This window comes from Pan paniscus, chromosome 4 (genome assembly GCF_029289425.2).
Source record: "Pan paniscus chromosome 4, NHGRI_mPanPan1-v2.0_pri, whole genome shotgun sequence".
Lineage (NCBI taxonomy): Eukaryota > Metazoa > Chordata > Mammalia > Primates > Hominidae > Pan > Pan paniscus.
In genome coordinates, this window is record NC_073253.2 from 155,790,474 (window position 1) to 155,812,926 (window position 22,453).

At 42.6% G+C, this 22,453-nt stretch overlaps 1 protein-coding gene across 3 annotated transcripts in view; it reads right to left on the reverse strand.

Annotated features, from left to right (window-relative positions):
• The window catches only part of ATP10B (ATPase phospholipid transporting 10B (putative)), a 282,086-nt gene that overhangs the window by 42,753 nt on the left and 216,880 nt on the right, over window positions 1-22,453 (reverse strand). For all 3 annotated transcript variants that reach the window (XM_008960112.4, XM_034960914.3, XM_055112844.1), the window contains 6 exons: window positions 16,547-16,738; window positions 14,525-15,128; window positions 12,043-12,152; window positions 10,010-10,136; window positions 6,914-7,098; window positions 935-1,256 (listed from right to left, as the gene is read on the reverse strand). In XM_008960112.4, coding sequence (XP_008958360.3) covers window positions 935-1,256; window positions 6,914-7,098; window positions 10,010-10,136; window positions 12,043-12,152; window positions 14,525-15,128; window positions 16,547-16,738 — 1,540 coding nt within the window. The remainder of the gene's footprint in view (window positions 1-934; window positions 1,257-6,913; window positions 7,099-10,009; window positions 10,137-12,042; window positions 12,153-14,524; window positions 15,129-16,546; window positions 16,739-22,453) is intronic.

Below are 22,453 nucleotides of genomic sequence, written 5' to 3' on the forward strand. Positions count from 1 at the left end.
GGCTGACATCTTTCTACTCGAGGAACTCATGGTCTACTGAGGAGGCCATCACAGAAGGTATGACAGTGCTTTGAGCTATGAGTACTGGGTGCTGTGGGAGCCCCCAGGGGAAAGCAAAGTTAGGTGGGATTGGAAGAAGTGTTTTACAGAGGAAATAACTTGTGCAAAGGCCCAGAAATGAGAGAGGACAAGGCCCATGGAGAATGGTAAACAGTTTCATTTGTTGGAACATGGAAAGGCAAATGTTGGAGAAAGAAAGGTGGCCACAATAAGACACATGGCTGAGGGTAACAGAAGATCATGAAGATTCTTTTAAACCAGGTTTGGTTGTTCCTGAAAGGTGTTAAGTAAGTGCAGTTTTCATTTCTCTGTCCCAACATGATTAAAGTTTAGCCCCCTCTGAAAAATTCTTTATCAACCAATGCTAGCATCTATTGGTGATATGCTTTGTGCTGGCCTCGTATTTAGAAATAAACACACAAATTAAACATGAGACAGTACCAATCTTTAGAATCTCCCCACCAGCCATCAACACTCAGAATATCAAATCCCTAAACACCTGAAGTTGTGGCATGCATAAAGTATTAAAGGGAAAATGATCTGTATCCCAGAATTAAGATGATCTGAATATAATTGCTGGCAACATTTCTTGAGCTACCTGGATTCACTGAATTCAAGGCCCCTGTTGGTTTTGACCTCCATCTAAACCCTGATTTATCTTTAGCTGACTTGCTAGTCCCAAGAAGTTTGATGCACTGTCCCACTTCATCCCCTAGTTGCTGCATCTTGATTGTCATTTTGAACTCTCTCCCTCTAAGACAATGACTCATAGCCTAAGCATTCTGACTTTGAGACCTGACCTCCCACCTCTGGTCCAGCCTTTCATCAGATCATCCCTGCCAAAGTGCCACCCGCATCTCAGTATGATGGGTACCTATGGAAAGGGTCATGACGCGCAACTTGTCTCGCACCAGCTTGACTATCATACTCTTCTGGAGTGGCGTGGAGCGGCAGCACAGGACGGACCGACAATACTGGGTCAATTCCAGAAACTTCTTCTCTAGCTTTCCCTGGAAGATGGCATTCAATGTCTTCCCATCGATGACCAATCCAGCTTCTGGAACCACAGCTTCTGAGGTGATGGATGGTGTCTTGGAAGGTAAGCGGAACCCAAAGAGCTTGCGGTCTGGCTTCTGTAGTTCACGAAATTGCTTTAGCTCTTCCAATGCACAATTGAGGATGGATTCACAGGTCTCCTATAAAGAAGCATAATAATACAGTATTTGTAAGCAACCTTGGAAATGCATGTTAACAATTTCAGTTTATTCTTTAGTAAGATAGTCATAAAACTCTACTACCATAGAGATTATTTACAAGCTATTCTCCAATTTTTATATTTCTCTGCAATATTTGACATAATATCAAAGGAATATTAATTTGGAACCAAATTAACAGCCAAAATAGAAGACACTGCTTGTGAATGGGAGTGAAAGTAGCTCAGCAAGATGGAGATAGATACAAGGATGGCATAAGATAATAAATAATACTAATATAATGGTAGATAGTGACAATACGTCATGCTGGTATGGTGCTTTCTATTTCTCACAGGTCATTTAAGTTCCCCTTTGTTCCTCAGAACATTCCTGCGTGGTAGATAGGGTGTGTATTCCCGATCTTAGAGATGAGGAGACTGAAATGAGATCTTTAATAACTCACCCAAGATCATCCAAACTTAGTAGTGGAGTCAGGATCATTACTACTTGAACTGTGGCTTCCTAACTGAAAAAAATACATTGTACCTGTGTTTATCAATTGTTGTATTCCATGAAGGGTGCTAAGAACTGTGGCATGAAACATTGATCACATTGGTTTGAACGGACTACGGTTATAAAAGTCTTATTGATGGAAATAAACTTATTAATTTTTTTTCTGGTGTTTGCCTTGAAATATAGTGAGAAAGTATTTCCTTTTTCAATTTTTTCTTCCATTACTTTTGATTATATCAAAAATAGTCATATTTTGATTCAAATTTATTCTTGATATCAACTTCTCTGAACATCACTTTTTAATAAAGTCATGGCAGAAAACAGCATTATCAATTCATTTATTTTTATTATACTTTAAGTTCTAGGGTACATGTGCACAACGTGCAGGTTTGTTACATATGTATACGTGTGCCATGTTGGTTGGCTACACCCATTAACTCATCATTTACATTAGGTATTTCTCCTAATGCTATCCCTCCTCCATCCCCCCACCCCATGACAGGCCCTGGTGTCTGATGTTCCCCCACCCTGTGTCCAAGTGTTTTCATTGTTCAATTCCCACCTATGAGTGAGAACATGTGATGTTTGGTTTTCTGTCCTTGTGATAGTTTGCTGAGAATGATGGTTTCCAGCTTCATCCATGTCACTACAAAGGACGTGAACTCATCCGTTTTTATGGCTGCATAGTATTCCATGGTGTATATGTGCCACATTTTCTTAATCCAGTCTATCATTGATGGACATTTGGGTTGGTTCCAGGTCTCTGCTATTGTGAATAATGCCGCAATAAACATACATATGCATATGTCTTTATAGTCGCATGATTTATAATCCTTTGGGTATATACCCAGTAATGGGATGGCTGGGTCAAATGGTATTTCTAGTTCCTTGAGGAATCGCCACACTGTCTTCCACAATGGTTGAACTAGTTTACACGCCCACCAATAGTGTAAAAGCATTCCAAATTCTCCACATCCTCTCTAGCACCTGTTGTTTCCTGACTTTTTAATGATCTCCATTCTAGCTGGTGTAAGATGGTATCTCATTGTGGTTTTGATTTACATTTTTCTGATGGCCAGTGATGATGAGCATTTTTTCATGTGTTTGTTGGCTGCATAAATGTCTTCTTGTGAGAAGTGTCTGTTCATATCCTTTGCCCACTTTTTGATGGGGTTGTTTGATTTTTTTTCCTGTAAATTTCTTTAAGTTCTTTGTAGATTCTGGATATTAGCCCTTTGTCAGATGGCTAGATTGCAAAAATTTTCTCCCATTCTGTAGGTTGCCTGTTCACTCTGATGGTAGTTTCTTTTGCTGTTCAGGAGCTCTTTAATTTAATTAGATCCTATTTGTTAATTTTGGCTTTTGTTGCCATTGCCTTTGGTGTTTTAGTCATGAAGTCTTTGCCCATGCCTTTGTCCTGAATAGCATTGTCTAGGTTTTCTTCTAGGGTTTTTATGGTTTTAGGTCTAACATTTAAGTCTTTAATCCATCTTGAATTAATTTTATCAATTTTAGTAGCATTGTTTTCTTCACATAGGTCTTCATTTTACAGTGTTTCTTCATCCATGGCAAGGGAGGATGATTTTACATTTATTGAAGTGCTAAAAGTTTCTTCTAAAAATAATATTCAAAGTGAGTCAAATTATTAAGTAAAAAAACAGTACAAGTCATATAGTCATATACAGATTTTGGAAAAAACTGTGAAAGCAGTTCTGAAGGGCCAGGGTTGGGGAACATTGATCTAGAGATTTAGAGATTTCTGTCTGGGGGAAAATGTCTGCCATAACTTATTTTTTTTTTTTTTTTGAGGCAGAGTCTCACTCTGTCACCCAGGCTGGAGTGCAGTGGCAGAATCTCAGCTCACTGCAACCTCTGCCTCCTGGGTTCAAGTGATTTTCATGCCTCAGCCTCCCAAGTAACTGGGATTACCAGCATGCGCCACCACACCTGGCTAATTTTTATATTTTTAGTAAAGACAGGGTTTCACCATTTTGGCCAGGCTGGTCTTGAACTCCTGACCTCAAGTGATCCACGTGCCTTGGCCTCCAAAGTCCTGGGATTACAGGCGTGAGTCACTGCACCCTGCCCTGGCATAACTGATTTTGGAAAGAATAAAGACATAGTTTATTATTCCTGTGTCTACCTTTTAAGAAGCTAAATTGAGTGTTGCAGGCACTAGAATATGCATAGAGCCCAGACGGGCCACAGGAAGCAGTTCTAGGAGTGTATGCTTATACCAGAGGCACTTATCTGGAAAGAGATCAAAGTAGTCCTTTGGAAGCTGGGACTGGCACCAATTATATAAATTCCTCCAATACATGACTAAAGAAAGTCATTGGAGACATAAGCTTTAAAATTAAATCATCTCTGAATTTACTTATTTCCAGCTTTTAAAGTATACAATAATTACCATTCACTGAACATTTAGTATACCTCCTATACTGTGGTAGGAACCTCTATTATGGTGGTTCCCACTGATCTCCACTTCCTGGTATTCATGCCCTTGTGTAATCTCCTTTTATTGACTGTGGTCTAGACCTAGAGACTCCTTTCTAATGAAGGGAATTCTGCAAAAAGTGATGGGATGTCACCTCCCATATTAGGTTATAAAAAGACAGTGGCTTCCAATTTGGTGCTCTTTCTCACTTTCTCTTGGATGATTAGCCCTGAGGAAAACCAGCTGCCATGTTGTATAGCAGTCCTGTGGAGAGGCCCACAGAGTGAGAAACTGAGGCCTGCTAACAGTCATGTAGGTGAATTTGGAAGCAGAACTCCTTCCCATGCCAAAACCACCCACTTGTTGAGCCGTCAGATGAGCCCACAGCCCTGACCAACAGCTTGAGTGCAACCTCAAGAGAGACCTTGAGCTAGGGGTGCCCAGCTAAGATGCTCCTGAACTTGTAATCCACAGAAACCATAAGATAATAAATGTCTGTTGTTTCAGCTCCTAAGGTTTGGAGTAATTTGTTATGTACCAATAGATAATTAACATAGGTAATGCACTAAGTAAGTAGTTTTCTTCTATGATCTTATTTAATCCTACCAGTAATCTGTGAAGTTAATATTTTTTATCTGTTTTACAGATGAAGAGAAGTTCAAGAAGAATGGTGTTTGAGCCATATTAAAACTTCAATATAGGTTGTTAATTATTAACAATATTGCGATAGCAATAATAGTGGTTTTAGTATTAGTTCCTATCTAATACTTTAGTTCCTTTTAAAATTCCTCGACTGATGAACACTTCAGTGATTAGTTAGTAATTCTCTCATCTTTGGGATGAGAATTCTGAGGTCTAGGTAGATCCCATAACTTGATTATTGCTTTAATACACCTAGCAAAGAGATAATAATCCTAAATCAATTTATAGTGAATTAGGCAAATTAAAAACCTTGGAGGAAATATCCACAGAATATGTAACTACATTAAACTAGGGTTTAAATAAGTCTAAGACTTAGAATGTATTTCCCCAGTTTCTGGCTTAACATATTATTTTTCATCCCAGGTAAAGAGATGAAAAGACTAATCTTACAGGTTTAGTGAGCCCAAGGGTGTAGGCATGGCTGAGGATTCAGGCACTGTCCTGGAGGATACTGGACAGAAAGATTCGTCATTGACTGAATTAAAGGTGGAGTATGGCTGACTGTTCCTTAGGAGCTTTGGCTGTTTAACCAATGAGCAGGAGTGCATGGCATTTAGCAGAACACATGGAAGCCCACTCGATCTCCCTCTGGCTGGCTGCCTCACTGGTTTGCAGATGTTCTCCTTCTAGAATTACCTGGAGTGAAAGAATCATTGCAAACCGAATTTCCATTACAAGCAGGACAGGCAGGCACAGGGATCAGGCATTCAAGCAAGCTGAAAATTACTTTCCTTCCTAAGCATAATATTAAAGCCCAAGTTTTCCCTGAGCTTATTTTCATTTTGAAAATTCATTAAGGTTTAATCTAATAATCTGTGCACCTGACAGGAAAGTAAATGATTTTTCCAATTCATCTAAAGGTCCTCTGGCATTTTTCATAATCTACACTAGTTTTATTTTTAAAAAAGAGGTGTATATTGTTGCTTCATGGAATAAAAATGAAATATAAACCTCCCCAACATTCTACTGTAGTCTACATCAGCTTCAGGCAAAACTTAGTCTGGTGTCCCCTCTCCCTCCTTTCCTTTTTCCGTCTTCTTTCCTTTTCTCCATGGTATGTCCTAGGTGTAGGTGCCCTACGGGCCCTATGCCCACACCCCTGCAGTAGAGTGCTCTTCTGGTTAATATCCTCCATGGAATCCAACCCCTGCTTCCTTCTGATAGGAGCACACATCTCAGTGCCCACTTCCCATCTTCATCAGCCAAGAAGATGTGGTGGAACTTTACCTTCTGCAATTTGAATTGTGAAAACAGATACTTCCCCCTAAAATCAAAATGGTGTTATAGCTTTGAATATGCCTCTTCAGCTTTCCCAATCTTCTCTCCAAACCTCACTCCCTGCCACCCATAATCTATTCCAGTTGAAAAGTGCCATTTTTAGAACTTTGCTTCATTCTTTCTCTTTCTTATCCCATAAAAACATATTGGCTTCATGCATTATTCCTTTCAGGTTTTTACTCTGTAGCAGACCAGCTTGACATATAAATTGATGCTGAAAATTTAAGCTCTGAATAATTTCAATTTAATTGGGACTTTTTCAATGGATAAGTTAGTCTTAAATAGTAAGAAACCGACAGTTGAGTTTCCATAAGCAAACAGTGTGGTAGAATGTAAATAGCACTAGCTCAGTTCTAGACTTAGTTCTACCTATCAGAAATAAGCAGGGTAAACCTGAGCAAGTGACTTAGCCCCAGTAGTCTTCAGTTCCCTTATCTGTAGGGAAATGGGGAGACTAGACCAATAGTAGAATTTGGAAGAGGTAAAACTTTCTAACAAGCAGTGCCAGAAGTAATGTAAAAGAGACCAGCTAGCCATGTGTGGGGATGAGATAAAGGATATTGGGCTGGATGACTTCCAGGGTCCTCTAGACTCCAAGATTCAGTGATCTGTTGGGGGTTGGGTGCTTCCCTGGTGTACCCAAATCCCACCTAGAAGCCTGTGTCCTCTTGGTCGAGGGGTTGCTCTACACGTTGATATCTGCAGATATCAATACAGAGAATCACCTCACCTGATTCTCTGTATTGATGGTATAAACAGTGTCGGTCTGATTTAACAGTCTGCAGGAATGGGCAATGTTGACCGCTGTCTCCTGCTTATCTCCAGTCAGGACCCAGAGCTGGATCCCAGCCTCCCGCAGAGTGGCAATCGTATCTGGAACTCCTTCCTGCAGCCGGTCTTCGATCCCAGTGGCTCCTGGAGTGATGAAAAACAACAGAGTTCACATTTATCGTAAAAGAGTAGTTGCTTAATTCCCCCAAAGCCATGTGAAGCCAGGCAATGTTTATTGGATAGCATCACTGTGCTAGGCTGTGTACCCAGGATATAACAGTGAACTAGATGGAGCTGGTCTCTACCTCTGAGTTCAATGGTCATTGAATAAGAATTTATAACTGAGCTATATAATGAAAGAAAGTCAGGATACCATGCGAATATACACCAGGAGACCTGAACTTCACCTGGAAAATCAGGGTGGGCTTATGCTGAGGAAGTGCTACTTAAACTGAGACCTGGGAGATAATGCAAAGAGGTGGCAGAGGAGGAAAATTCCAGGTAGAGGGATCAGTGTGTGTGAAGTCCCAGAGATTACAGTAGAGGAGGATGCAGAAATGGAGGCAGAGCAAGGTGAGAGATGAGGCCAGAAAAGGAGCTTAGGGGTGCTGGATTGGGCAGAGCCTTGTCAGGGCCTCAAAGGATTTGCAATTTATTTGGTAGTAGTGAAAGCTATTCAAGGATGTTGTGCTGGGGAGTGACAGAATCAGTTTTGACCTTTAAGAATATCATTCTAGAGAATAGGTTTGAGATTGGAAAAGCAGGATGAGATTCAGAACTAAAAGCTACTTAGGAGGCCAGGCAGGACTGCAGAGGAGAGGCAGCAGTAGCCTGGACTGGCCTAGCAGCAATAGGAATAGAAGTGGAAAGACTGAAATCTTTGCCCTGCAACTGATCAAAGCAGAATTAATAGGGACTCACATTTTTGATAATATTCTTGGAGTGAATTAAACAGGCAGATTCCATAATTTTTGAAGGATCTCAAGCTTTGCACCAGCCCTGATGAATAGATATCCAAATATTGAATAGTTGCTAAGTGATTAAGCAAAAATAAATCTGCTTTTCAATTGAGATTCATTTCAGATCACAGACTAATGGCTACCCATTTCACTCTGGGCAGGAGCACGGCATTTTGTTTCTTTTAATAATCCAGAGTGACAATAGGTTGGCAAAGTGGTTACGTTGGATGCATATTGAAAAGATTATTTCATATTTTGAGACAGCATGAAGGCATTACAGCTTTTTAGTGGTGTGCCAATTTCTCGGTGGAAAGTGGAATTCTCTTCTCAGCCCAGTCCTCTCCAAGCCATCTTGAGGGGAGACAAAGAACCCCATTATCCTGAAATGTGCCTGTTTTGCATCTGAGGGCCATATGCACAGGTAAACAACCCCATAAAAAGTGATGGCTTGAGCCTCATCTTCCCCTATAAGCATTAGTCTGGAAGGTGAGAAGAAGCTCACTTATTACGGTGAGGCAGAGTGAAGGAGAGAGGAGGAAAAACACATTTATTTGTGCGAAAGAGAAAATGAAACAGGAAGGTTGTGAAAGCCTTTCCCAGCTAGGGGAAGCCAACAGGTTCTGATAAGTGTGTTCTCTTCACCCAGAAGAACCGGAGGAACACCTCTCACAGACTGAGCCTAGAGTGCTGTCATGAAACAAAAGAAACCTCTGGGAAGGGAGAAAGGGATCAGGTGCCTGAATGGGATGACTTTCTGGTGGCATCATCTGGCAGATCGAGTTGTCTGGCCCAGCCATCCTCTGGTTCCTGTTCAAGTGAGTTCTTGTGTTCAGCTTTAAAGGGGACCTTATGAGGTAGCAAGCACAGGCCTCTGCAGCCGAGACATAGGAAACCAAAGGCTGAAAGATATGGGGAGCTAATGCATGCCCCAGCCCCATTCTCCCTCCTCGGCTTGTCAGCCATCCCACTTGCCAGCATCACCACTTTACAGTGACCTTGGGTCTTTCCCCTTGGAACTCCTATTTGGCTGGGCAGCTGGAGGCATGTGACTCATCCAGAGAAGCCAAGTCTCAGAGGAGTGTGTCTCTGTCCAGAACTCGGTCCTCATCCCCAGGTCAACATTGTCCACCAAGAATAAAGAAGGCTTTTTGCCACGTGGCCAGTGCATGCTGTTTGGGCATTGCTTACCCAGATTTTGCTCCCAAGGTGTGAGGACATTAATCCTGTTGAATAAAGCTCCCCTTGCTTCTTGGCAATGGCCTTCCTCCAACAGAAGCACAGCCTGTCTCTTAATCAGTCTCTGTGCTTCTCTTCTCTCTCTCAGCACAGCAATCTAACTTCCATGCTGCAGCAAGCAGCAGTTTTTGTAAAGCACAGATCTGTCCCTGCTTTCACCCTCTGCCCTCTCCAAACTTCTAGCAGCTGATTGACATGACCCTTCATAATCTGGGTCCTGCTGACCTTTCCTGCCTTCCATCATTTCTCCCCACTCTGTTTCCCCCCAGCCCGGGACCTCCAGGCCTTCAATTGGGTCCTCCCCCTCTGCCTAACCAGCTTCTCTTCTTGCTTTCAGTTCACTGCCTTCCTAGACCCTCCCTCACCCCTGTGCTAGGCTGGCATCTCCTACTTTTTGTGCTTCCATCCCACCAGGCCCATCTCTAGCCCAGCTCTCACCAGTCTGTTGAAATTGCTTGCTCGATCATCTAGTATCCTCACTAGACTCCAAGATCTGGGAGGGCAGACTTTTTGGCTCCTGTCCCTTGTTGCAGCCCCAAAGCCTAGCATGTCACTTGGCACATAGTAGGTGCTTAGCAAACATTTGAATGAAGGGAAGAGTGTGCTGTTGGAAAAGCAGCCAAACTCAGAGGCTTCTTCCAGCAGGGAATGCAGGAATGCTCCCAGAGCATCCTCAGGAAGCTGTGCGTGGTGTCTGGGTTGGGTATTGGCATGGCCCATTTGTGCCAAATACCTGGAAGGGAACCCCAGGGAAGGCTGCTAATGGAGACATATTAGTAGTGTCAGAATCGGGGCCAAGAGCTCCCTTCTCAACTGGCTGCATTCCTTTTTTCCTATAATAATGACTTATTTTTAGCTACCAAGTAAGGTGAGTTGATTCTCCAGATGCTGTGCAGTTTCCATGAGAAGCTCATCTCGGTTGTCGAGGGATGCCTCAGCCTCACGCCGGAAACTGGCCCATCTCCGGAAGTCCTCTTCGCTTACAACCTATGGGATGGGAAAAGGCTCCTTAACAATCTTGGGTGGACTAACAAGATAATTTCCTCTCTCTTCCCACATGCTGGGTCTCCTATTGGCCTGTTTGAACTTCCCTACATAATTAGATGGGGCTTTCTTCTCAAAGATTTTTTAAAATATGTAAATTAATGAAGATTTATCCTTGTGTTCCATTATCACTAAAAATCTGTTGTGCTCAGATCACTGGAGATGATCTGGACAGACAAGGTCCCTGCATGCCTGGGCTTATATGGTGGTGGAAGGTGAGGGGTATTATCCAAATACATAATTTAAAATAGTTATTTCAGGGAATGCTAGGTAGAAAATGAGTGATATGAGAAAGTGTGATGGGATAGAAGAATAACTGAATAGGGGACTGCCTTCTTTTGAAGTTTAGGTTTCCTCAACAAAATGACCTGCAAGCAGAGATCCAATGACAGAGGGTCAATCATGGGCAAGAGCAAGAGTTAAGGCTGTGGAATGGCAATGAACTTGGCCTTCCTTCTGTTCCTTGAATGAAAGATGGAGAAAGTTCAGAAATGAGGCTGGAAAGAAAGCAGCCTGTAGAGCACTCCACCAGGCATGGTGTCATACACATGGAGTGCCCAGTAGCTGGAATAATCCAGCTAGTGGCCACATCTTCTTCCCTCAGAGTCCCATTTTAGACCCTCCTGTTGACATTACATGCGTATGGTGTCTTATAGCCATGAAAAATTAGAAAAATTATTTTGTTCAAGCATCAAATATTCCCTGAGTCCCTCTGCATGTCCCTATAGAGAAAACCAAAGGGAACAAGTAGGCCTTTTGCTTTTGAGGAATGCATAGTCCATTAGGGGAGGCAAAATATGCAGAAATAACTTTAATAGAAAATGGTGGTAAGGGTGTAATTCTGATTCAGAGTAGCAGTAAGCATTTGTTGCTGTCCCAGGTGCTGCACATGTGGTTATTTTAGTTAATCTCCATGACAACTGCATGAGGGAGGGCTGATTAGCACCATTTTACAGATAAAACTCAGAAGTGAAGAAATTGCTTAAGGTCACACATCTAAAAGTAGTGAGATTGGGACTAGTACCCAGGTGGTTCTGGCTTTAAAGTGGGCACTCCTGATCTCTAATGCTGACCTAAGAACCATAAAAGACATGAAAAGTCCTGGGGATTTATGCAAGAGAACCCATGTCTAGCCATCTAGAAATGTATGCCCATCATAGCACCCCTTTAGCTTTGCTTTTGGGTGACTCATTCGGTGTCCACACTATGCAATTCGCAGCCTTCACTGCCTGCCTGCCTTGCAGAAGTTGCAAAGTCAAAGATCTTGCAAAGCATGAGTTAGGTAATCTACAAAACTATGGCTGGGCTGAGTGCAACGTGATAGGGAGAGGTAGGGAGTGGTAGGGACTGTGGCCAACCACAGAACACAGCTGAACATATCCCTCATCACAGGAATCAACTTCTTCCTGGTTGTAGCTGATTGCTGCCATTCTAGAATGAAAACACAGTTGGCCAGATCCTCTGCATTTTTAAAAGAAACCGGAAGTCTAGATTTTTATGTGACCATATAAAAGGTCCCCAAATTTAAAGGAAAATAATACATACCTAAAAAATATAATTGGAAAGCAAAATTATAACTGAAAAAATGTCATGAGTTGTGTGTTACCCATTACACATACAATGAAAAGCAGGGCATGGCAAAGCCACACTGATATGGGACCTAGCTCTTCAGATTTTGGCTTCCACAAAATTGTCAGTGTCTTGGGTTTTTGTGGCAAGTCAGAACAGCTAATCTTGAAAATGTTAAAACAACCACCTCTAAGGGTCTTTTATAAAGAAAAAGAAGCAGGGTCAAGGCCATTCAGCTATTTAATGATATTCAAAGCACGCTTGGAGGAATTGTTCTTACCTTCTTGGCAATGCATAGTGTGCGCAGGCCATCTCTTGCATACAAGTCTAGATGCTTTTGGGTCCGGGCTCGGATTTTTCTCAGCTTCTTTTCCATATTAATGTCAGGTACTGTCAAATAGCCATTTTCCCCCATGAGGCCACATACAAATGCTCAGGGATCCCCATCCCCAATACCCTGGAATCTCCTGTAGTAGACTACAAATACTTTAGAGAAGGAATCCCTTACAGCCCACCTTAGAAACCTGAAGGAGCTCTCCTGGCTGTCAGGTTGCCTTGGAAGATAATGCAGGGAGTCCTTAAGTTGTCTGCTCTCTACATCTTTTCATCAAAAGCCTGGCTGAGTAAAGTGCTATGTAACGAAGGTAGGTGGTCTAAGGTACTGTTCCCAAACAGCTGTTTGCATGAGAACCACCTGGGAATTTAATAATTGAGATTCTCAGGTCCAGTTAAAGCCCAACTGAATCAGGGGACTAGAAGTTTGAATCTTTATTGTTACCTAAGGTGTTTTTAGTTTATCCCTGGATGGCCAACTGACTTTGGAAACTGTTCTCTATTTATCATCTTCTCTATCTTCTACTTGAGGTCTTATATCAAGTTAGGTCCCAAGACATCTACAAGCCTGGATCTCATTAGCTAAGTTCCTCATCTCATTTGTTTAGCTGAGCTAGGCCTTCTCTCAATGCAAGAAATACGTTTAGAGAAAACATTCTTTTATGCATTTCCTATGAATGTAGTATGAAAAATATGTGTGTTGCTCAAAGTCCCCTTTGTAAAGTTGTACATAAGTTTCTGCCAGAGGTAATTTGTCTTTTTCTCTTGAAATTCCAGTTCCTTTATCTAATTCTATAATAAGAATTTTTCAGCCAAGGTTGGCTGGTGTGGGGTGGGATTGATGCCATCAGCACTTCCTTTATCTAAACTGCCACAGACATCATTTATCAGTCGCTTGTAAAACTGAGCTAGGCTTCAGAATCATTTTTTACCAGGGCTGGATTGAGATTTTTAAAGGTCCTAAGATTGAACAGAATTTGTATACCTCACCCATCCTTGTATATAATGCAAAATTAAAAATATAATTCTTAACAGAAAAGTATAATGAAGTCCAACAAAACTCTGATTTTTCCATGATACTACTCCAAGGCTGTTTTTATATAATATAAAACTTGTTTCAAAGATTATTTTCTCATTTTTCAGGTGTTTCTGGTGCCTTAAGCATAGGCTTCATTTGTGCATCGCCTGATTCGGCACTATTTACAATATTTTATTTTTAAAGACACCAGCTCCTGAGATTAAACCTGTTTGTCTTTTACTTGTAAGCCTTGGAGTTTACCTTCTTGCTTAGGCTGCCAGGAACCTCAGCATCAAATTGAACATTTAAACACCATAAATATTATTAAACCTGAGGTTATTTTCTCCCTCCTTTCAAAGTTTTGCTTCTCAATTCTTATAGTAACATTGTGTGTGTGTCTTCTATTGAAGGCATCTCTAATCCACTTTGCAATCAGGTGAGGAGCAAATAAAGAGACATCTCCAGGGCAGCTTGGATGACTGGCTGCTGAGGGATAGAGTGCCGTGGCTCCCTTGACTCAGAAGTACTGAATTCACTTGTCTGCCAGAGTCTGGGGATAAAGAGAACTAATTAGCTCCCTTCCCATTCTACACACTAATCAATCCCCATAAACCTCTTGGCCCTGATCCATGGCTGATAATGCAGGAGGCACAGGGCTGCCTGGGCAATTCTGAAGCTTGGCTGGAATCTACTATCCTGGGAGAATCATAGCCCCATAACTGTCTTCTCCTTGTTAGCAATCAGGAAGCGGCTGCACACTAATTCATGCTGTTCCAAAATTCGACACTGATATGTAGGGACTTTGGAACATTTTTCTGGCTCAGTGCACGTTTATGAAAATCCATCTGGGGGAGGCTGGGGAAAAGGATAATAAAGAGGAACACCTGAGGCTTCCCAGAGTACACCAAGCCCAGTGCAGAATTCTGGCAGCATGAAACAAGCTCTGACCTGGAATTCAGGATACCTGGGTCTGGGATTTAACACTAGTTAACCATGTTGCCTCTTGTAAGTCACTTTTCTTTCTGAGTTGAGTGTGCTTTTCTCCAAAATGAAGAGTTAGTACCACAATGTGTTCCATGGTAAGATAATGGATGTTCTAGTGCAAAAGACTGTGTGGATAATCCATGTTTAAATGAGTTTGGAAAACTGGGATGAAGTTAAAGATGTTTATCTGCTACAAGACTGTACAGTCTTTAAATATGCCAATGGACACTGTGATTCCCTAGGTCCAGGAGATGTAAAATGCAGCATGTTTTAAGGATATTTGAGGAAAGCATCTTGTAGGTCTGTATTCCAGTTGGGACCTGCCATACCAGGTGACACTACAACTTGAGCTTCTTATTACCATTCCACACTGCTTCTTAAACTATAGAACTCTCTGTGCCTGGAACCCTGGTAAGGCAGGACTCACCGCAGGCTGGGTCTTCCAGGAGGTCCATGATGACCGAGTCAGCACCCTTGGTGTAGACGACAATCTCGCCAGTCAGTGGGTGCCTCACAACCACAGACATTCTCTTCCTGACAGAGTCAAAGCCCAGGGTGCAGAGGAGGCTGAAGGTGAGGCAGGTGCCCTGGGGCAGGCGCACAGTCACCTGCTCAGGTGTCCGGGACACTAGTGTGAAGCTGTAGGCATGGGCAGCGTGCACCAGGGCGGCCTCATCAGGGCTCTCAGCCTCGTAACAGAACTCAGGCCTGGCCAGGTCTGTGGCTGGGGCCTCCAATGCCTCCTCCAAGGAAGTGCCTGACCCAGACTCCAGGATGTCGCCCTGGTCCCACATGCTGCTCCTGTAGCCACCGTCATCAGTGGAGTCACCTGCACTGCACACAGATGCATCATCTCTCTCATCCGAGTCTGTGGTGGCCACGTTGGCCCCTAAGCTCTCCCCCAGGTCTGTGTCAGAGGGTGCAGTGGATGAGAATGACTGGCTGAGGCTCGATAGCTTCAACTTCTGGAAGAGCTGCTGAATCTTCTCCAGGGACGTCCCCAGAGCCTTGCTTGAGGGTTTGATGGTGACCTTGTGGCCAAAGAAGGAAAGTAGAACATTACTCTCAATGTTGGAAATAATACCAAGTTGTCTTATGTGGAATATGAAGGTACTTTTGCAATAAGTGAAGTCAGATGTTTTCCTCCAGCCCTGGGATTCTAAGCATTGACAATGGTCATTTTCCACTATCTTTTGATCATCCCACTGTGAGCGTGGAGAAAGGAAGGAAAAGGATATGAGAATCAGAAACTCATAGTAAGGGTTCACATTTCCTGAACTCTCACCATAAATGCTTCTGCTTTATCTTTGAGTGCGGTATCTCATTTCATCCTCCCGATAATTCTGTGGGATGCTATCATCAACCCAACTTATGGCTGAGGACATTGAGGTACAAAAAGTCTACATAAATTGGCCATGATCACCCAGTGTGTAGGGAGCAGAGTTGGAACTCAAACCCAGGTCTGCTCGACTCCAGAGGCTGGGCTCTTGAGCTACCTGCCAGCTGAAGCTCCCACATTAACTTGAAAATTGGGAGGTGCATACTGTCTTTCCCCAAATGGTACTTCTTCCCCTCTTAAAAATTAGTTAATTTTTAAGATAAAGCTTTCTGCCTCCAAATCTTCCTGAAGACTTCTGATAACTTGCTGACTTTTCAGTGCTTAAGTGATTTTCAGGGTGGTTTGGAATCTGGGCATAATGAAGGGAGGTTGTGGTTTAGTGCCTGGGTGAAACTTCTTGTCTTGGTTTCATAGTTGCAAGTTGTACCACCTAATTATTTTCTCAGTGACTCACAGTGGTGGTTGGCTAAGAGTCTGCAGAAGATTGAAGGCAAATCCACCTTCAGTAGATTTCAGAGTATAACTTCACATACATGACCATTCAGCTGCATTTTTTTCCATGGGAAGAACATTACACACAGTATTATTTTTAACCCGTATATAAAAACAGAGAGCAATATAGCACAATATTACTAGAAACCATTATGGAATTGCATAGATGGTTCTGCCATTTATGAGCCATATGTCCTTCATTACCTTGAGTTTTCTGAGCTACTATTTCTTCGCTTGTTAAATCCAAGGTCCTGCCTCATAGAGTTGCTGGGTTGAGAGGATTAAATGATAATACAGGTAAAGTGCTGGGTATGGAGCCTGGCATAAAGCCAAGTGCTCAGTAATCACTAACTCTTAATATCTACCTGCGGACACATAGACAAAGTTTGAAAGCTACACAGAAAGCTCATATGTATCTTTTTCCGTTTTATTTAAAAACGAGGAAACAGACCCAGGGAGGGTAAGAGACCTATTCTAGGTTTCACTGTGATGAAATGACACTGTTGCTAGGACCCAAATTTCATGTCTCCCCGATCAGAACTTCTCCCCTCGCCCCTACCCTGCCTTCTACTTCTCTACCTCCTTTACCCTCCTCCCCCAGCCATCGCTGGTCCTTACCCTCTGCCTGGGCTCCGTAGTTGTGGACACCATGACAGAGTTGCAGATGGTTAAGGCAAGGAAGAAATCAGCAATGGAGGAGGTGGTGGAGAGGGAAGCCTTGGAAGGTCTGCTGTCTGACAAGGTCTCCAACCACAGGGCAGCATCTCGAACCTTGGTCAGTAGGTTTTTATCTGGAGTTACATCTTTTTCCTGGAAGAGAAAGGCCAGAATGAGAGTCTTTTCTGGGAAGGAAGTCCACTCCAGAAGAATCTTCACATGCCTGGGGAAAGGATGATGCAGCTTCATTGCAGTCTTGCATCCAGCATGTTTTCCTCTCCCACAGGTCTGGCCATTGCCAATTCTTATTTGAGTCCTTCCTGCCTCTCAGTGCCACATGTCCATCCATTACCAGATGCTGACAGTTCTTCACTCTCAGTGTCTTCCCACAATTTGTGTTGCTTCCAGCCATGCTGAGACCCTCTACCCCTCAATCCTGAATTTCTGCACCAGCCTCTAAACTAATACTGTTGCCTCTCACCTTTTTTTTTTTTCTAATCCTTCCTATGTATCACCTGCACAGTCTTCTTAAAACTCCATTTCCTCCTGGCATTCTTGACTTCAAAAAACCTTTAGGAGATATCCATTGTTAGCGTGATCAATTATTTGGCATTTAGATTCTTTCACAGTTTGCATTTTCACTCTTTATTCCCATGCTTCTCAACATGGACCCTCAGCTCAGCCTGGTGGTCTGTTTGCTGCCTCTTGGATGTATACTCCTGTATTCCTCTGATCACACTTTGCTTGAAAAATCCTCTTCTACCTACCAAAATCCTACCTAGACTTCAATAACCATGGGAAGTCCCGCTTGTCCGTGAGATCCTATATAGCTCACAATGAAGTCTCTTTCTCCTGAACCACAATAGCAGATTCTTAACTCAGAATGTCCACAGGAGTCAGGCATGTAAAGTGAATGAGGAAGGTGGGCCAATGTAGAGTGGAGGACATTATGGGGTGGTGGGAGCTATGAGACCTAGCAAGTCCCACCACTATCTAAAGGGTAGCTACTGCTCTGCTGAGTGTAATGCTCCAATACTGGTCTAGTTTGCCAAGTCTCTTGATTTTTCAAGATAAAGCAAAGATGATGCGTGACCTATTTTTTTTTTCTTTTCCTCCTATTCTTTTTTTGGAAGAAAAAAGAGGACGGGCTGGATCTGACCCATGGATTTCCAAATTTTCACATCTTTGTAGAAGTTACCACTTGAACCATCCCTTTGGAATTCGCTACATATTGACCTATATGTTATTTGTTGGTTTATTTTCTCTTGCTCTGACTCCTCTACCCCAGGGATCTGATGCCAGAAAAGCTTCTCTCAGGCAGTGAGATCTTAACCAGAGCAGAGGTGGTGGTGGCAATGGCAGTGGTGGTGTCTGGCTTTGTCTATCTCCCCGCTGGCATCTTGCTTTGGCCTGTATTTTAAACTCACTTTTCTTATGTCCTTGTTTAATCTCTCTAGAGATAAGGTAAGAGCCTCAAAGATAGAGAGGTTGAGTTTTCCATGAGGCTGTATTTCCTAGAGCTCTAACTACAGCTTTTTTGAAGCAGAAGCTCAACAAATGCCAGCTCTCAATGGTTAGATATGACAAAAGCCATTTTGCACAATGCTTTCACATAAGACCATTCCTATCAGTGTTCTGAGTTCACAGCTAAATCACGGTTTAGAAGAGAGTCAATGGCTGAAAATGATAGACTGAGGGAATCTTGATTAATTTGTGCAGGGTGAAGACTGAGGGCCAATGAACTTTACCCAAGTTAAGAGTTTAAACAAACAAACAAACAAACAAACAAAAAAACCCATGGGAAAAGAGGCCTCAGACTTTTCTGACTACCAAATGCAACGACTCCCAGAGGTCTGATTCTGTCCTCCCTAGGGCTGCTGGCACAGGAGAGCCAGAGGGGAGGAAACTCAGACATACCCCACAAGAATGGAGCACACACTCTTCAAGAATGCCAGCCTTCATTCTGGGTGCTCCTCAAGAGTCCACAGTCACACCCCAACTTGTTCATACCATTGTAAGAAGACAACTTCCAGAAAAAAAGTCTGCTTATCAGAAGCAAGAGGGCTAATAAAACTGAATCAGACCTGCATTTCCTTCCATTGCCCTGAAAACAATTGTGTGAACCATCCGTACCATGTGGTGTCATTATTTCCAAAATCCTGAGAAGGGCACACTCATATTATCCATGCTCTCTGCCTTTGACTCCAGTCTTCCTAGTAAGAGCTCACATTTGTGAAACTCTTCTTACCTTCCCAAGCAACGTCATTTATATAACCTCATCAGATTCTTATAGTCCCAAGTTGAGACGAAATGAATCCCGACTTAACTAAAACCCATAGAGACAGGCTGATTTGACCAAAGTCGCCTAGTGAGTTAGTGTAAAGCCAGAATCAGAGCTCAGACTCCTGAACTGCTAGTCTAAGGTTTTTCATTTCTGTGGTCACAGTATGTTCTCTTATTAATATTTCTCTGCAAACTTCTAAAACCAGATTCCAGGGACCATCCAGTGTTTGTCATCAAGTCACCAACACCACTCAAGGAACTCCAAACCTATTTCTCAACAGAGTAATGACAGCTCGTATTCATGTGGTGTTTCTTATGTTCTAGTGCATCCATGGCCTCATTATATCCCTGCAGTAACATTATCTATTTAGTACCATCATCCTCCCAATTGTCTCTGTATTTCAGATGAGGAGACTGATGCCCAAGGAAGTTGATTGTCTTGCCCAAGGTCACACAGTAAGTGGGAGGAATTCTTTCAGTTGATTTCAGTTAGTCTGACCCTAGAATTCATAATCTTAACACCTATATCAGGCAAGATCCTGCATGTGAAAGAAGTGGCCTTTGAGACTTGCTACCACCCAGGGTCTTTAGTGTCTGGGCATCTCAAACACAATAGATGCATTTGTATATCTAATCCTTAAGGCTCAGCAGATAGTCCATGAGAGTGATAAAAGGGATTATGGAAAATTTCATTTTTTCAGAAAATAGATTTCTTTTTTAGGGGGAGGGTACATAAATGAGATGCTGTTAAATCTTACTGCCACAGGTACCCAAGTTGAGGAACAAACTTGGAGATGTCAAAGCTAAATCCCCTATTTTCCTGATGCCAAAATTGAGTGTCAGAAGGAGGAAACTGCTTGAGATCACACATTGATTTAGGGTCAGAACTAGGACAGTTTTCATACCACCTGACTCCCATCCTCTTATAACACACTGCTTTGTTCCAAGCTATGCATTATGTATTTCCAAATGCTGACACAGTTAACATGCTTCAAGTTATTTAGTCCATTTTCATTTACCCACTAGTCTATAAGTGCTATGAGGGCAGAGACTGTCTCTGATGTGTCCCTCATGCCTGGTGGATTGTTAAGCACTCAAAATATTTGTTAACTGACTCCTTTCTAGGATACCACAATAGCTCACCACTGATTAACTCCTGCTGTCTGTTCATTAAAACTACTCTTTGATATATTCCCATCCAATCTTGTAGCAATGCATTAAAACAAAGGCCTTCGCTGTAAAAGGCCCTGGCTCATCCTGCAGGTGCCAGGAACAGATGTCAGCTAACCTTTATCCAGTCACCACAGACTTGTTGCCACAGGGCAAGGCTCTTCATGGCTCCTTTTGCTCCAGCCCACTGGTTTCCCATGTGGACCATTAACATTTAGAAACTTGGCACTTAGAGCACTTAGAAAGAAAGCAGTGTCCTTACCCATTGCTGACCATTGTCCAGACTATTTCTCGGAAGAGAAAGAAATATACATTTGTGGGGCCACCAGTTTTTTATGTAAGAGCTTTGTGGCGGGCAGACACTCAACTAGTTGGATTTCTTTCCATTGTAGACCACCTAAAATGCATACAAACCCCCTTTGAGGAAGGTGATTTTTGAGCTCAAACGATATCCTCAAGGGTCCTATTATCATTAGATTACACTTATTGAGAATGCATAGCATAACAAAGTCAGGCACTGGGCTAAGTGCTCTCACATCCATTATCTAATCATCCTAAGAGCACTGATATAGTTAGTATCATTCCACCTTAATTATGAAACAAGCGAGGCTCATTGAAGTTAAGTAACTTGTCCCAGGTCATAAAATCACAGATAACGTGCTGGGACTTAAATTCGGTACTGCCTGATGCCAAAGTCTAAACCCTTTAACGCTATGCCAACATTTCTCAAACTTTAACATGTACACATGTCAACTGGGGATCTCATTAAAATGCAGATTCTAATTCAGCAGCTCCGAGTGGGGCCTGAGCATTGGCAATTCTGACAAACTTTCAGGTGGTGTTCATGCTGCTGCTCCGAGGACCACAGTTTGAGTAGCAAGGGTCTGTGTTACATGACAACCCTACTGTTTCCATTCCTTTCTGGCTGGGATGTGTTCCCACAATGAAGCCTGGGGAAAGTAGGCCAAACTCTACTCTGTTATTCTTCTTTCAGTTTTAATAATAACTCGCCCAAGTTCAGTATAGTAGTTTGTTGCTACAGGAATCCAGAGAAGGAAATAAACAGGAACCCTGGTTCCTGAGCTTGGAAGAAAATCCTTCATGGCATAGTTCCTCTTATGTCTCTATTTCCTCCTCCTCCTCCTCCTCCCTGGATTGCACCTTTCATTCCAGCTACTCCGAAGAACTACAATTCTCCATCTTGCTTCTACAGATTGTCTCCTCTCACAACCTGCACTCCTCATCCACTCCTCACTAGGTGGTCTCCTTATTCCTCCGGTTAATATTTACTCCTGTCTCAAAATTCAGCCCAGGTGCCAACCTTTCCAGGAAGCTTCCTTGATGCCCCAGTATGATATAGCTGCACCTCTTCTAAGCTCCTATAGCACCTCTGCAACCACACATCCCAGCCCAGGGAGCATTGTCCCGTAGTCACTGGTGCTCCTTTTGCCCCTTCATTGAGCTGTAAAATCCTGAAAGCAGGAGCAATGTTCTATTAGACTTTATGTCCCTAGTCTCTAGGACAGTATATGCCACAGAGTAGATGCTTACTGAATGTTTGTTGACTGACCCAATAAATGAAAGGCTCTTCTAAAGAAATGTAGACACTGGCAGAGGTGGGAAGAAGCAGGCCCTTCTGTTTGTTGTTGGTGAGTGTCTCAACTGGTACAACGTCTTGGGAAGAATCAACCAGAATAAAAAAATGCACATACTGGCCAATTTAGCAATTATGCTCTAAGAATACTGTAGAGAAACTCAAACACATATATAAACAGATGATGGCTCAACCATCCAATGAATTCTAGCAGTCATTAAAAAAAATAAAAGATGAGGCAGCTCTCTATTGAATGTCCACCTGTCTGTCTACACATAGGAAATATTCTTTAAAATTCATTAGGTTAAAAAAGCACAGTCCTAAACAGTGGGAACGGTACGCTTCCACTTGTGAAGGATGTGCTTGTGTATATGCCATACTTGTCTGTTTCTGTGCACCTTTGGGAAGGACACACAGAAGCTGCTAATCGTTGTTGTGCCTGAGGTGGTGGGAAGAGAGGAGGGAGGGACACTTACTTTCCACCATCAGCCTTTGGTTCCTTTCAGTTACATAACCCTGTGGGCTATGACTATTGTGGAAACATTTTCCTGGTTGCTGGGGAGCTGGAGGCTAAAACTGTTTAGGGCAGTGATGGTTTTGTCCTGTCTCAGGCTCTGGCCTTAATGACATTTAGTTTGAATCAAGAACTGAGAAAGTCCAATGTTAGTAAATGCTCACTTAAATAGGAACACATGGATTGTTAGGGGAAGCTTTTCCCAAACGGGGCATAAGCCCAAAGAAAAAAACTCAGTGGTGAAGCAAGAAGGGAGTTTTCCAGATCTTGTCAGTTCCCACCTCTTGTGAACAGTGTCACTGAGGCT